General features: G+C 39.8%; 1 protein-coding gene across 5 annotated transcripts in view; it reads right to left on the bottom strand.

Annotated features, from left to right (window-relative positions):
• SYT14 (synaptotagmin 14) overlaps positions 1 to 10,821 on the bottom strand; it is a 79,504-nt gene extending 68,683 nt beyond the window's left edge. For 3 of the 5 annotated variants that reach the window (XM_021547605.4, XM_021547604.4, XM_021547607.4), the window contains exon 1: positions 10,707 to 10,821. In XM_021547605.4, the coding sequence (XP_021403280.1) occupies positions 10,707 to 10,719 (13 nt within the window). In that variant the 5' untranslated portion in view covers positions 10,720 to 10,821. The remainder of the gene's footprint in view (positions 1 to 10,706) is intronic. The other 2 variants (XM_085575999.1, XM_085576000.1) reach the window with 1 other exon arrangement.
• Positions 10,822 to 17,391: the final 6,570 nt, after the last annotated feature.

The following is a 17,391-nucleotide window of genomic DNA, read 5'->3' as shown; positions in this document are numbered from 1 at the left end:
ATGGAAATACATTATAAAGGACTTATTGCTCTCCTCCATTCCATAATAAATTAATTATGATATAAAATACAGCATGTAATGATATCAACCAATACTTCAAAGTCTTAATTGGTAACACTAGCAGATGGTATTGAAAACCTTTAAGAAAATACCTGTATTTCCACTTACATTTACACTTTAAAGAAATAACTGTAAGAAATCCATATATTGGAGTGAGAAGGGATAAAAGGGATCAAATAAATGGAATAAAATATAACTCTTCTAAAATAAAATTAAATGTCTGTAAAAGTAAAAAGAATGCTCATTTTATGTCAACATACTCAGAAATATGAAATACAAGCTTCATATATACTCTTGAATGGTAAATTAAGTATCAGTGAGTCTGAGGATCCCAGGAGTTTTGTAGAGTCATTGCCCTTACAAAATCCAGTTGCAACAGCAATATAATCCCCTCTTTTCAGTGCATTCTAGAGGCTAGGCAACATCATTTTCATTCAGAAAGGATTTTGAAAGAAAAGCACAAGAAAAACTAAATTAAAAATATAATCCGCATTTATAATAACAGTATTTTATAATTACAACAAACAAACAAAACCCAAAACCAGACAGAGAGAGGAGATTACAATCTTATTTAAAGTCATTGCAATCATCAAACCAGAGGAGTGACTGAAAGTGTTCTCCCTAGAATTTCTCCCCTGTTAAATTCAGCAGTGAAGAAAAAATAAAAATAATGGCAAAAAATAAAAGGATTTTTCATTACACAGATGCCAGGCAGTTAAATATAAGGATTCACCTAAAACTCACTGAGGAAAAAGAGCACCAAGAGATTTTAATTATATTCAATGCTCTCCCTGAAATCAACCTGTTTGAAATTGTATCACAAAATACTAATTCTAGATTTGGATTCTGCACTGCTACCTATTGTTTTATGAAGCAAGAAATCTTTACTCAAACATTTAACTTCTAATATAAAATGGTGTTCCACCTTTACATTAATCAACATGCTTTTTATTGATCACAAGGTTACAAAATAAATTTATATCATTTAATAGGAATACATTCAGGATTTTATTCCTTTTCATTTTCCTAGAAAATGCTAGAATGTTATTTCTTTTTTAATAGGTGATTCATTTATTACTTTTTTTAAAACTGCTTTTGGATGGAAATCAACTGTTAAATAAAAATAAATCAAATTATATAAAAGGTAAAGGAAGTATCTTTATATTTTAAATTAACATATTAAATACATGAAATTTTATCTTCAATTGACTTGGACTGATTCTTTTTTTTCCCCTGTGGTCCTCAAAACTGTGGAACTAATATATAATTCACACCTTGCTTTTATTCATGGATTAACAAATAAACCCAAGTATTTCCATCTTTACAACTCCCAAGAATTCTCTCAGCTTTTAATAAACTATTTACTGAAAGAAACCAAACTGAAAATATGGAAACATTTTGCATGACAGCAAGATGCCAACCATTAATTTAGCATTTCAGTCTGAAAATAGTGGGTTTGTGTTGGTTAGTCCACAAATCCCAAAGGTTCAGTGGCATGACACACTTAAATTTTATTCTTTAAATATTATTTTTAGGTAATTTATCATAGTATAGTGTTAGTTCAACATAATGTTATAGTTAATTAAAATTTATGCTTGATTTAAACACAAATTATTATTAGTTCAATTCCATCCTGACTAGGAATATAATCTCCTATTTAAGATTATTAAGGTTTTGAGTGAGTTTGCATATAAAAAAACATAATACTCTGTCCAAAATGTAATCTGAGAAGATAAACAAACCCAGTTGGGTACACAGAGCTTTCATAATGTCAGACAATGGAAGTAAAATGAAAAATAATGAAAGATCAAATAATTTTAGAACTGCACATTCAACAAAACATTTTCATTTTCTTGAGCAAGAACCACCTAAAAATCTAAATCATTCATTTAACACAAAAAGAATGGCCAGATGTTTTCCAGAGGCAGCTGAGACACCTAATGAAGTTTAATTTTCTCAATAAAAGACAAAGGTTTTGTAAACCAAGTCTCTATTTGCTAAGATGATTATGGCAGCAACAAGATGAAAATATGTAGATCAAAGTTTTATGTTAACTGAAAATTGTATGTCTTTCTAAGCTAGCACAATTCAAAATTCAAAGTTCTACTATGCTCAGAGTTTAGCTGGAATTTCACCACTAGATACTGATAATTGTCAAGAAAATTTAGGACAAGCATTACCATAGAGTGATATATGTTGGGAATGAATGGGAATGTGGCATTCTCAAAGACTTCAGACCCAGACCGGTATTAGAGAAAGCTCCTCTGAGCCTCAACCAGCCACATTCTGCAATGACCACAATTCCAAGACCTCTGGGGTACCAGTGGTTTTCAGGGGGAAGGTGTCACCCCTGCCACTGTGAGCTCTTCTCCCTTACAGCCAGCCAGGACTCCCCTTGACGTAGCTCACACCCACTGCCCACGCGCTTTCACTGGGCAGCTTAAGAACCCATGTCCATCTCTCAGACCCCCTTGCACAATGGAAGGCTGCAAGAGTGCCTGTCACATTCCCCAGACTACACAAATGTATTTCCTAAGCCTCTCCTCATGTGGCAGGTATTAGCACAGCTGGATACAGGCCACACACACGTGGCTGGTCCATGCTCAGCTCGCTGCTCACCAGGATGCTCAGGGTCTTTTGCTCAGAGGTGCTCCCAGCCAGCCTGCCTGCAGCTGGTAGTGCAGGGCTTGGACTTCACCTGTCCTTGTGGAAGTTTCTGAGGATCCTTCAGCCCACTCTGAGCTTGCTGAGAGCTTGCCAGTCCTGCCCTCCAGCTTATTAACTACTCCTTCCCTAGCATCATCCATAAACTCAGCCAGGTACATTCCATCCCACCAACAAACACAGTACACAGCCCCAGTTCCAGCACCAAAACTGTGATGCAACTTAGGCTGCTGCATATAAAATTCATTATTCTTCAGAAAAAAAATCCATATTGTAGCTGCAGCAGAACATTACACTGTATCACAAAAGCCTTTTGTCAGCAGGTGTAATTTTTCGGATGCACTTTTTACATGATACATTACTTTCCTGCTGAGAATTGTTTTTTAATTAGCATTTTCATAAGTTTGGATCACATTCAACAAACGTTTACTTAACATTTTATTCAACAATAGACAACTATTTTTCCCCTGGCAAACCCACGACATTCCAGCGCAGAACGAAAACACTGAGCAGGTTGAGTAGTAGGAACAGGGTGCTACAGTGTAGAAACATAAAACAGGATGCAAGTGATAAAGCCCAACACAACGTGCATGTGGAACCACCAAAGCGACCCAGGAAAACCATTCTTATGTTAAGAGTTTCATACAACATGCTACAAATTTATTAAAAAAGAAAGCTATAATGAAAGACTTCTGAGTTCCATATATCAACAAATCTACTTGAAAAACTGCCTCATGCCATGAACTGAATGCTGGACTTGGATAAACGGACACCAACTGTAATGGAAAATAAACAAAGCTGAAGACTTTTGCACAAGAGCAACCCTACACCTGCCATCAGTGTTTTTCCTGAAAAGGCTACATACAATAAGAGCCCATCCTGACTTATGGTGTAAAATCACCTCTGCATCCCTTTAGCATCCTTTTTCACAAGTTTAGTCGACAAATAATACTGCATACATAAAAATATAGAAGTTTAAAGCTGAGTGCTAAGAACTAGTCAAAAAGCAAACTAGAAAGCAAACCACATCTGAATTTATAAGGAGAGACACAGCAAAGTAAAAAAAAAAAAAATTGCTATTATATATACTTATTTATATGTTTACATCGTTTACATTTTGTGCAGTTTTGGTCTTCTCTTGGTCCCACAGCCTCAAAGAATAAAATAGAACAACAGCAGACACAGAGAAAACCTCAAAAAAAAGTCAATTAAAATAGTTTAAAAACAAATGGTTTCCATATGAGGAGTGACTTAATAGACCAAGACTCTTGGACCTGAAAAAAACCCACAACAGATGGTGGATATAAACAGGTGAATATAGAACAATTATCCACTGTCTAACCCACTAATAAGAGAAATAACTATCAGACTATATTAGCAGCAGACATGTTCAAGATCAGAAGAGTAAAACTCAGAAATCTATGTTCTGATTTTATGATACAAACTCCTGCTGTAAGGACTATCTTCTTTGCTGGCACCATTTAAAAAGATCCCTATCTAGTAATTCCTTAGCCTAAGGATAGGTTATCTACCTGTCCTAAGAATATTTTGGGTTTTTTATCCAACTATAAAAGTAATGGCAAGCATCAAAAAATTTTCTTCATGGGGAATTCTTTTTAAATTATATTTGTAATCAACAGAACCAATGACACTGACCAATGAATTAGCAATCAGTGACAATTGATCAAGAACAGCATAGCCATTTCTGTTTCTCAAAAACAAATTTTCCATCCAATCCTACCCACACTGAAATAAATGGAAGCATTTATATGGACTGAAAGCAGCTAAAAAGAGATGGATTTTCCTAAGCTAAGTCATAGAGAGGTTATTTGGGACAGTCTCCTCTCATCATGAAAATAGTATTATTATCTCTGCTTCCTTTCTATCCAAAATGACCACAAACATCTCTTTCCCTACTCTTCTGACAACTGAAATATATTTAGCACTAAAAAAATATTAGTAAGTTCTTTATTTCACTTTGTTCTCAGTCAAGTATTTCTTCAGGTAAATCTTACTGGTGGAAATGAAGAATTACAGTAAATAAAACTAGCAATAGGAACATACGGTATAAATGGTTCAAATCTGACCTAAAACCTATAATTTTTTTTTTTACTAAAAATAGAAAGAAAACCAGAAAACGACTTCACTGAAAATGACAAAAAGATCAAACATACATTGACAAGCAATGTACAATGCTATTGAATGTTCAAGAAATAGAAAAGATGTCAGCAACAAAAGCTGAAAACAAAAAAAAAAAGATGAAAATTTAGTATGACTTTTAGCAAATTACTAACATTTTTAATTAACACTACTAATCACTACTCTAGAGCAAAGTTTCACAGGAGAAAGTAAACTGAGAAACATTTCTTCTTTTAGAATGACACTATGATCTATGGAGAAAAATATATTCATAGAAATTGTTTCAAATATCTCAGACAATGCATTAAGTTTGTGATACAAAAGTAAATTAAGAAGAGTTTTTATTGAAAGAAGAAAGAAAAGAAGCGTTTTTATTGCAAAATATTCCACTTAGTAGGAAAACTGCTTATTTTAGCCTACAGAACAAAACTACCCATGTGTCAGTCATACTAAATTTACCCCTTTTCATATCAAAGATTATTCTCCTCTGCAGAATGGGACCTATTAGTTCACAAAATCAACACTCACTTGCTGTCTTAGGATGAACTTTCAAAATCCTCCCAAAATTTCCCCGTCTTATTCTACAAGCAGATTTACACAGAAATCAGGAAAGAGCTCCCATCTCTACAAGCGAAATGCACAAAAATTAGGAGGTTCAGTGATTAATTGCTAACTTGAAATCCACTCCAACCTTTACATGCAACACAGACCCTTGGCCTGATGCAGTTCAAAAGCTGACAGTGTACAGGAAAAAGTTTGAGAATATCAGCTGTGAATCCCTTCCATCAGTCACTACAAAGGCTGGAAGAGGTATAACTGAATTAGGCTGAAGAGAAAATAAGACCTAGTAGTTAAAACAGTTGAAAGTTCCCTGGAAGACAGCAAAACTCTTTCCTTTCTAAGAGGTTCCCTGTATTTGGATGGCAACATAGGCAAACATTTTTAATCAGGTGGTGACTCTGTGTTTACTTTCCTGCATGCCCATCTTGAAAGCCAAGAATTTCAATTTGCAGAAGTGCTAGGCATTAAAAATTAAGATAATTCCAGAAAAATTTCACTCTGAACACATCAACTGTTCTCATATTAAGTATGATAGCTTCATCTCAGCCCACGAGGAACTTGTCAAAAAGAAGTCTGTAAAACATTAGAGATTAGGTGGAGTTTTTTAAAAACGGTTGCCCCCTTTGTTATCTAAAAGATAAGAGACCTGCCAGCTTACTTTATTTCAATAGATACAATATACAGAGATGATGGTGTAAGACAATCTAACCAGAAAACTGGTGATTTTGCCTGTGGCACAAGGTGTCACTGTCATCAGCAAATAATGCAGGCAATCATCCTTACAATGGCAGTACCAGGCAACACTCACTGAATAGTTTCCACCACAGTCACTGGATAAGCATAAGGCAGCATTAAACAAAGTCTGTGTGGCTGATCCAATATGATACCTTGACATGTGATCCACCACACAGTTGACAAAAAGTGGGCCTAAGCATAAAATATGTATTCTTATATCTAGGCTTCATTAGATACTGATGATGCTGCTCAGCCCCTGGCCTGGCCACACCAACTTGGATTCAGATCAACACTACTGTCATTTCAGGTCAGCACTAACCTGAGGATCTCCATGTCACCTTACACCCTTCTAGTGCACCCTGCAGTGACACCTGCACAGCCCAGGAAGTCAAGATAAAACTGTTCCCCAGGCCAGATTCAACCTACAAGCTACACATGATACTCCTACTTAAGCTCTGTAAGCAGCTCATTGCTCTGTTGTTTCCTTTTCGAGATTCTGGAAATTTGCAACTAGGCATAGTTTTCATGTGACCTATATGAAGCAGTATTCTAAATACTCTCTTTTTGTATCCATAAACAAAACGTAGGTTCATTCCATAATTTGTTTCCCAAGGAAATGAGTGTTATATAATTAAACAGTTCACTTCCTGCCTCATCCTTGTATTGTTTACAAATTCTCTGGCTAATTCAAGACAAAAGAGTCAGAAAGTTTAAGAATCTAGTGTAATGTTTCATAAAAATCAGCAGCTAAATACAACACAAAAACAAGCCCCATGGAACACAAGGACAGCCCACCAGCTAATAAACCCCTGCACAGCACAAACAGGTGCAGCTGTCTGCTCCAAACCAAGCAGTTGGAGGGTGGGGGAAAAAGAAGGAGATAGTATTCTCAGAAGCCTCAGAGAGATCAGGACACTTCACAGACACCCAGGAACAAAATTATCAAAAAGGTACATACATTAGTCTCATTACTCCATCAGTAACTTACTAGAAGACAACACCAACACCTATTGTAATTCTTTCTCCTCTACTAGATTCCTTTTATCTGTACAGCTCATTATTGTCTTCAATGCTACTTCTCATTTGTTAGCACTAAACTCCTTACATTGGAAACCATATAAAAGAGCTTAAAATCAAAAAGATTTAGCTCAGTCTGAGAAGATTAATCTATAGATTTCTTCCCCTCCTTGAGAAACATAAGCTTATATAGCCTGCGCTAGATTACAGCATGTTCAAGTGTGGCCCAAAAATCTGGTAAAAGTAGATTCATGAGGATATACAAGACTAACAATTCTGCCTTAGGTTATAAAACATTCCACCTGTGACCTCTAACAGTTCTTTGCCTCCCACTCTCCATGCAATGCAATGTGGTTTCCATTGCTGGTTCCTCACCTAGACCTCAATTCAATAGACTTCTCTTGAGGCAGGCACCAAAGCTTTGCTACTGCTCAAAAGAGGAGAAGCAGCATAGAGCAATCAAGTTAATGCTGCCATGAGGAACATTACCACAGTGCTGCTGAAGGATTCTCAGAAGTTACTCCTCAATTTCTTCCCCACTCCAAGAAAACTGCCACAAGACACCAGGCTTGAGCAGCAGTAGATGGGAGGATTTTAATCTCAGACTGCCCACCAGTCTGGTTTTACTACTGCTTTCAGTTTGGCCTTACTCTCTACCCTTTCTGATACTCTTTGTCTTAATCCTGCCCTATATGGAAATAGTGGAAATATTAAGCAATAAATAACCCTGCATAATAAAACAGAGCTCCTAGTAAATACTAATTGTGTTTTGGGGGATAACTATACAGACAATAAAAACTACAAATAGAATTCTTTAAACTCATTTGAGCCAGAATTTTTCCAATAGAATTGCTGTAATTTCCTCACAAATCTGAGATTGCCTGACCTATGCAAACCCTAACTGGACGTCTTAATAAAGATATACAAATGGAACGTGTTTTAACATTACATGAAGTCTAAAGAAAAAGATGTAACAGTTCCTGCAATCACTAGATTAGGGCTTAGAACTTAGTCACATGAAAAATACTTGTGTTTTAAAAGTCTGTCAGTGGGTGCAACCACTGATATTGACCAAAAGGGTCCCTAGCTATGGCACCCTGGTTCTCTCTAACACTTCATACAAAATACCTCACTTTTACAAAAGCTCTGAGGTTTAGTGTTAGAATGGCTGGAAGCTGGTATGCTGAAAAGTGACACTGGAAATGGTACTTTAAAAGATTTTTAAGAACAGACAAAAGCAACTAACAAATTCTATATTAATTTGCACTCTTTTAACTTTGTGCACTCTTCATACCTATGTCCTGCTTTGAAGGAGTTTTGAACTACTTTATATTTATTATTCAGAGAGAAGTTTTCAATCTTGCTTATTTTCTTTGCCTCTACTAAAAAAAAAAAAAAATTAAAAATCTGGCCAAATGCCATGTCCTTAAAACTGAGCAAAGCATTTTCTCTGTTGACTTAAATACATTTACAAATTTACTTTGACACAATGCAAATTCTGTATTTTGACAGTTTAGACTAGAAATTCCATGGTTTGATGCTGCCTTCAAGAGCTAATATTCAACCCAAACTCATATTTTTAAACTGCTGGCCACGACACAGTACTGCTAAAAATTACAGTCAAGGCAAGGCAATGTTGCACTACAGGAGGGAGAGATCACCAAGATAAGGAATAAAAATTTTAACACCTACCAACAGCCCTATTATCAATCAGCCAGTCAGCTGAAAACAAAGAGGAGGAGGCATGCCTGCTATAGGCTACAGCAGAAAAATACATTGTATTTGCTGTCTTCAGGAAGAGTCCTAAAGCAAAACCTAGCAGACCACTTTGATGACTGGAATGCTTTTTAATCCCACCTCACATTTAAATGTAAACTATGCACCAAATTTTCTAAAGAGCTTAAGTCCCATTTTAGATATTTCAAATAAGCATCAACAGGACAGTTGAGCTATTTCTTAAGTCTGGCCATAACAAGAAGTGTTGCATTCTTTTCTAAGGCTAGATTGCTTTATTCATCCATGGCTATTTGCTTTAACTTTAAAGAAATAATACCCTAAATCCTCTGAAAATATTACACATGAATTTCACATATTGTGAATATTTTCAGATCTAACAGATCCTCACAGATTTCTGGGATAATACTGCCTAAAATGAAAACAGAGACAGATTTTAAAGGATAAATTTTTTTTCCTGAGCTCAAGTTATGTAAAACATCCAGACCCAGCAGAATTTTTTTGCTATCTTCTTGATAATATTAACAGGACTTTTCAGCAGAAAATAACCCAGCCAGCACAAAGCTGGCCGGCTCAGACTCCTGGTGTGCACAGCTTCCAAGACAGGGTGAACACGCAGCTTTTCTTGATCAGTGCAACTTCTCCTTAAAGAGGCCTGAATCCAGGGAAACTGACAGCAGAAAAGCATCCTACATGCGAAACAAACCAGAACAGTTTGTTTCCCCCACATACCCACTGTTTTCCTAAATCCTTCAAGCAATAACAACAGATGCTTTCAGAAAGAAACACCTCGGCTGAGGAAGCTGTATACTTTAGGTCCTTGTCTGGCTAGAAATAAAGTTCTGTTTTGGTTTTTTGGGTTTTTTTAAGGATTTTTAACGAGGTGTAAAATTACTCTCAGAGTCGAGAGCAGAGGTTTCAAAGCAATGCTCAGAAGCCTTGCCTTTGAAGACGAGCATCTCCAAACAAACCCAACAAGTGTCTAGTACATCTCGCTCCTTTGTTGTTGTTTCTAAGTGATGACTAGAAAGATCTGCGGACAGCAGCTCCTGTGCAGCCTGTTAGCGCCCAGCAACCGGCGGAGAGCAGGGAGCATCCCTCGCCTGGGGACTCAGTTTTCAGAGACTCCGGGGCCAGGAGAGTGACAACGAGTTTCAGCGCAGTTGGGAAAGTCCCTGCGGGGAGGGTGGACGGGGCTGCGCCCCCACGGCACCGACCTTCCCGGCTGGGGTGCGGGGGGCGCCGGCAGCCCGGGACCCGGCGGCCAGGGGCGGCAGAGCCCGGGCGGGGGGCTGCGCCGCCCGCCCCCGCCTCCCCGCCGGAGCAAGGGCGGCTCACGGCACGCAGGGATGGATGGCTCCGTCCTCCTCGGGTCCCCTCCGCGACGCCCACGGGCGCACGCCCGGCATCCCCAGGGCAGGCGGCGGCGGAGGAGGAGGAGAAGGAAGGATGCCGGCCAGCGTGCCAGGGATTTATTTACCCCGCCCGGCTGCTGGGCACGGAGACGGGAGGAGGGTACCACGCTCACCTCTCCCCCATCATCCAAGAGCCCTTGACCCGTAGCCCCCGCAGCCGGGCCGAGGGGGACGGGGAGCAGAGGAGGCGCCCCCCCGCCGCCCTCCCGGCTGGGGTCCCGCTCGGCTCCGGCGCGCCCCCACCTCCCGCCGCGGCGGGAGCCCTCCCTCCCCCCGGAGCCGCCCCTCTCCCCGTGCCCGGGGGAGGAGAGGGAGAGGAGGGGGCTGGGGGAGGGGAGCGGTTCGGGGCGAGAGAGAGGAGCCCGTTATTGGCCTACTTACCATCAATCGCCATGATCCCCGGCGGGGTGGGCCGTACCAAGCGGAGGGAGCGCACGCAGGAGAGGCGCTGCCGGGCGCCGCGGCTGCCGGGCGGGAGCGGCGGCAGGGGCGGGGCGGAGGTGAGCGGGGCGGGCCCGGCCGCGTCACTCCCCCGCCGCCGCCCGGCCCCGCCCGCCCCGCCCCTGCCGGACCCTCAGCCCTCGCGGCCCGCCAAGGGAAGCTCCGCGCTGTCCGCGGTGCTGTTCTTGGGTTCCCTTCCCGAGGAGAGTAGCTGAAATAAAGCCCAAAGCTCTGAGGGCGCTGAGCGTCGGCAAAGCCGCGCTTCGCGCTTCTGCTTCACAGAATCACAGAATATCCTGAGTTCGAAGCGACCCAAAAGGGTCATCGAGTCCAAGTCCTGGCTCCACACTAGACACGCCAAGAGTCACACCATGTGCCTGAGAGCATTGTTCAAAAGCTTTCTGAGCTCTGCCAGGCTGGTGTGGTGACCACTGCCCTGGGGAGCCTGTGCCAGTGCCCAGCCATCCTCTGGGTGAAGAACCCTTTCCTAATATCCAACCTAAACCTTCCTGACACAGCTCCAGGCCAATCCCTCGAGTCCTGTCACTGGACACCACAGGGCAGAGATCAGTGCCTGCCCCTCCTCTTCCCCCACCAGGAAGTTGTAACTGCAATGAGATATCCCCGCAGCCTCCTCCAGGCTGAAGGGACCAAGTCACCTCAGCCACTTCTAACTCCCAGTTTATGATAAAAGCAGCTTGCTTCATTACATTAACTAATCACATCCATAACTCCACAAAACTGCTTGTGGCAGCTCTAGTGCTGCCTCTACAGATTGTCTTTTCCAAGATTCATTCCCCTTTCTTTTAAAATACCATGCTGAAGGTGTCTTTTGGAGTTAAGTTTAAAGGGATTCTCCCCCTCTATTCCACTCTCTTGAGAATGCACCTAGAATACCATATCCAGCTCTGGGACCACCAACATAGGAAGGCTCTGGACCTGTTGGAGCAGGTCAAGATGTGTTGGAGCCTCTGTTGCTACTCCTTTCTCTGTCCCACTGCCATAGGTTCTTCCTGTCCCTTCTATGCTCTTTCCTCAACTCTCTTGCAGTTGTACCAGCCTCTCTTTCCCTGGAGTTCTGTAGTTGTTATCCCACCCAGGAAATTCTTCTTCTACACTCTCTTCCTCACCTCCCAGAAGTGGCAAAAGGATCATCACAGTGAACAAAGAGGACAGGGTTTTGCAAAGCCCTGCAGCCTTTACCACAAAGATCCAGAAGGATATCTGGGGCAAACCAGGCATGGTTCCTGCAACTAAGAGAGAAAACAGCCAAGCAGATACCTTATATTATGGATTTTATATTGTAATCTTGTACAGGATGTAGGATGTACATAAAATTCCGTTACTGTGACAGAAAGTCCTGGTAGTATTTGGAGCTATAAAGAAACACATTACTACTTGCAAACAGGTTTTTCATACATAGGTAGACTGGCCAAACATAGGAAAATTTTCACAAGATGGTAAGGAGGAATACCTTTTGTACCAGTATCATCTTTCTGCCAAATGTTTAGTCACTGTTCAAATCCTGGAAACATTAATCCCCTTCAGCCTCACAGCCTTCAGAACTCTTTTGTCATATAGAAAAATCAATGTGTTTTATCAAATTTGTTCTCCACCTCAGGAGAAAAAAAAAAAAAATTAAAGTGAGGCATTTAAAAGCACAGTCAGCCTGAGCAAAATGGCTGTCTTGAAAAACACAAGTCCCAAATGACAGACATATGTCCTGACCAGAACCAACTGTTGAAAAGATCTTCAAAGAGAAAATGTCAGCAAAGATTAATGGCAAACATATTTCTCTCTACCAGCACTGACATTTACCTCAAATACCCTAATGATTTGCTGTTCTTCCTCTTCCTTCCATCCCTTTTCCTCAGCTCTCCTGCTCCTAGCAGATGTTCAAGCCCCAAAGCTTTCCTTACAGTTTGTGTAGATGGCCATCTTTCTGATTATATTAGTGTATTGAGTACAGGGATGATAATGCTGGTGGGATCATGCACATAGAGTTATTATTCTTCTCTGCTCTGTTTTTTATTTCTCCCCCTGATTTTGGCAGTATCCACAGTATGAAGTACCAGTCAGATGTCATCACATCTTTCCAGGGCAGAAACGTCCACCCATACAGAATCCACCACAAAGTTTTTGAGATGTTTAAGGAGTCATCCAAAATTTTTGGAGAGCCTCACATGTCATGACGATTCCATGATTCATGTATGCAATTACCATAATGGGATGCAGAAATTCATGTCATTGGACAGATTTTTGAGGGTGAGATATGAACCTATGTTTTTTGAATTAGTGACACTATGATTGTAACTCTTGGTCCAGGGGTTTTGTTTTCAAAACATTAAAGAAACACATAATTTCCACAAAAGTAATGAAAGCTCCATTTGGAAAAACAGTTTCAGGACAAACATGACTCCACATCAACAAAGAGATGGTGTGAAATGTATGTGTAAGGAACCAAAACACGACTTTTCAGGGCTATGCTGAATCAAATCTGTTCTATTTGTGCTTAAGTTTCACAAGTACATGTTTAAAATGTCTTGCTTTATTGAAACAGCAGATACTCCTGCCCACCACCAAAACAGTCTCATTTTTCCAATTTTACCAGGAGGGACAAATTTTGAACAAACTTCCAAAATTCAGCTATTTTAGTTTTGTTCCTATGGTGTAATTGAGACTGTGTAAGCTGTAGCTTCATCTGTTCCCAGCACAACAGGAGAACAGCTGGTCAGTTTGGACATGTCAGAAATTGTCTACTGAATCCAGTGGGCCATTCATTCTGCTGGAAGCATTTGCATGTGATGCCACAAGTATGCCCCTTGCAGAATAGCACAGCTGCACACAAACATGACTACGCCTCAACTTCAGACCTTAAGTAAAGCTGATAGATCGTTAATGTACAAACAATTTACAGGTTATCAGGAGTTCCCTGTCAAATGGAAGAACCTATTGCAACAACAGATTTGCTGACGGCAATGCAGCTATCTGACAGATACAGGATAAATTTAATCCCATAAACCCTAAACTTTTCAACAAACTACCTACACAGGAGAAACTTCTCCCACTGCACTGATGAGAAGCCACTTCGGCAATTAAAACCAAAAGCTGCTGGAAATTTTGGCATGAATGCGCTAGGAGGAGAAATACATTAAAGATCCATTTAAGGCCTGATTCTTGCCAGACCTTTTTGGATTTTCTCTTCTATCTTAGCCTTAATAATCTTAGTATTAAAACATATAATTTAAGAGTCTGTGCTTCATGAAAACTTAGAATATAAGTAAATCAGGGCATATGTGAATGAAAAGACTAACTGAAGTGTTAGAAAACACAGACTATCAGTAATCAGAAGGGTCAAAGCCCTAGATTAATAATCTGCTAATTAAGATGTCAGATAGATAAGGTATCTACAATTGTCATGATACGAACAAAGTGAGTTCACAATTGAACAAACAGTGGAAGAAAATTTCCATGTAAATTTTCCAGTAGAATGTTGCCATTTCATTCAGCTGTAGATACTCTGCAGAAACACAGCAATTTCACTGAAATGCCATTGGGGAAGGGGTGAAATATCCAAGGTCTTGCATTTTAGATAAAAACTTTTAATCTCAAGACTTTTTCCTTCATATTATATTTTTACATAATATTAAAAGGAAGCATCTTGATTTTATCTATATAAAATCTTTCCGTTAGAAAACTCAGTCTTCTGTTGAAATTTTACTTAATGGGGCTTTCCAAAACTGTGTGCATAAAGCTACACCTCCCTCTGTGTTGTGCTACACCTACACCTTCTCTCTCGTTGTATTCCAATCTGAAAAGGAAATAGATTTTTAAAGAAGGGATCAAAACTCCCACAAAACTGAAATTCTGGGTTTTTGACCAGGAGCCTTAAAAAAGTCCCAGCAAGAAGCACAATTATATGCTGCTCCAGGGTGTTCTTGCAGATATTTATAGGAATGCAAAAAAACTGGTGCAGCAATGTTGAAGTGAAGAGACGAATAGACAAAATCTCTAGCCTGTAATGTTGAAGTGAAAACACAAGCTCTGAAACATCTTCAAGAAAGATTTCCAAAGACATTATTACTCTAGCAGATGAAAAGATGGCTAAGAATTATAATACAGTGCTGTGTCCTAATTGATTTGGAATATCAGTTTACAACTTCCCGTAAGGATTTTTGGCAGCAATTTTGTGAACACTGCCAATCAGATCTGCAATCAGATTAGCTTCACATGCACAGTGTTCTTTATTAGAACATTAAATACCTGATCTTTCAATATTAAGGTTTGCATTATCAAGTATTTTGGCACTAAGTAAATAACCTGTGATGCTTATTTAGCTTCTTATAGTTTTTGAAAGCTATGAAAGACAACCTGAGCCCTCTGGAATTGCAGAGCTACATGTGGTAAGAGCGATACATCAGATAGACTCAAGTCTCCACTCCTTGGAAAAGAAACATAAACCTGACTCTTGAAGCAAATTATTTGGCCAAATAATACTCAATGTGTAATTTCATATTCAAGAATAAATGATTGAGAAACTGGAAAATAGTGTTTCCAGCAACACCTTCCTTCTGCCAAATTTGGGACTCCACAAGGTCAGATTTCCAACTGGGATACAGTTGGAAAAGGTCCTATAAGCTAAATCAAAATGGAAAGATTTTTGTTCAGATTCACATTGTTAATCCATGGGTAATGCATCTGCTACAGAAATAAAAATAAAAATCAAAAGCATAAACAAAAATGTGATTTTTGATGCCTATTCATTCTAGTGGATGTTCTGTTAGCCATAAGCCACATGTAAACTTCAGAGCTGGATGAATAGCGCACTGATTCTTACTGATGCATTCATAAAAATCTTAACTGGCTCAAGCAACGAAAGTTAATATTATTCCACTGCCCTTGCACTGCCCTAAAACAAAAAACTCATGAAGATACAGATAGGACTATTAAATGCAATTCCAAAGAAATGTGCTCATCATTGAGCCCATGTGCTCACACAAACTACAGAAATGGTAAACCAAAAGTATACGAAAAAAGGTCATATGCTAAATTCATGCACAACACATTCAGACATGCCAGCTTTTCCATGAAAAACTGAACTAATGAAGTGAGTGTCCTGCAGATGTAGCTCTGTACCACTTATCTCCATACCTCCCCAGTGGGACATCTCTAGGTTATTTCCATGTTATCCTCTGCTACATTCCCAGTGTTAACAGGATATCTTGCAATTAATTATTCCAGAGCTTCACACAGGCCATTTGAATGGCTGAGAAGCTGTCAAAGGAAAGGTACAAATGATGAAATGTCACAATTGCTTCATTCTCCTGACTTTTTCTTCAATGAGAGTACTAGTTTCATTTTCAGAAGTTAGTTTCCCTGAAACTGGAAGGCACCTAAATATTTCTGGTATCTTGATGAACTGAACCAACTGTTCCTAAGCTTAGGCTTCTCTCTGCTTTCACAGGTAGACGCATTTGAGAAAGAGAACATGTTCACATTACCCTAATCTGCTTGGGAAGTAACATTAGGAATCTCAAAGCCCAGCAAATGGCCTTTACAACTCCATCAATATATGAAAAATTAACAATTCAGCTACACTTAAAAAACAAAGCATGCATTTTAATGCAAATTTCCAACAAAAAAACCCTGTGTTCTTGCAAAACAGGTATCACATATATCTCAACACACAAATGGATGGGGATTAATGTGCTTTCTTACAGAAGAGCTATGTTTACATATAATTAGAGAAGACATAGTATAAAATAGTAATATGAAAACAGGCACATACATAGTATGAACAGCCAGCCATTCAGAAAGTCACACCTAATTTTTTTTTAATGGAAAAAATCGTCTTCATCAAAAAGCCATCAAAGGTAACACTGTGGAACAAAATTAAATTCAATCTCCATTATTCATACTTAAAATATTAAAAGGGGATTGAAAGATATGATCCAGTTCTCCTGAAGGGCTATTTTTAGAAAGAACAAGGTCCTGGATGCTAACAGCCTATTGGCCTGGTTCATGCCAGCATAAAATGAATGACCTTGCTGTCACAGCCTCATCTGATAGAGAGGAGAGGCTGCAAATGGTGTGAACAGAGACTGAACTGCCACAAGCTGTAAAACCACAGCATAGATAGAGGCAGAGTTAAAGCTGTCACAGTGTTGGTTATTAAAATATTTAAATCTCAGATTGCTTGAACGGTACAGAGTTTTCCTGTCAGAGTGTTCTTAAAGCTGGTTGCTCACCAGCTGGAACTGTGAATCCAAGAGTGGGAGAGATTCTCTTCCCTGTGGCCCAGGCAGCTTGGAAAAGTGGTGCATGCATAGGTGGTGGTGTCAGCACAGGGAGTTAATCACGCTCCTAAGGAAGGGGATTCAGATTCATGAGAGATTCATGAGGTGGTTTACAGAGTTAGTTACCCACAGTAACTGGTTTATTGACTAGCCCTGGCCAAACCTACCCATAGTTGCTGTTCTTGGCTAACCTTGACAAAGTCACTCCTGTTGCCATGAAACAGCTTCCTTCGCTCTCACTCTTCATCTCCCTCTAATTGCCTTTAGTGCACTCTCTGCTTCCGTGCTGGGCTGCTCTGCCCTCCCACCTGTAACCTGGTTTGCTCAAG

This window comes from Lonchura striata, chromosome 3 (genome assembly GCF_050655825.1).
Source record: "Lonchura striata isolate lonStrDom1 chromosome 3, ASM5065582v1, whole genome shotgun sequence".
Taxonomy (NCBI): domain Eukaryota; kingdom Metazoa; phylum Chordata; class Aves; order Passeriformes; family Estrildidae; genus Lonchura; species Lonchura striata.
Note: the sequence above shows the minus strand (reverse complement) of the source record. Positions and strands in the feature narration are given on the sequence as shown.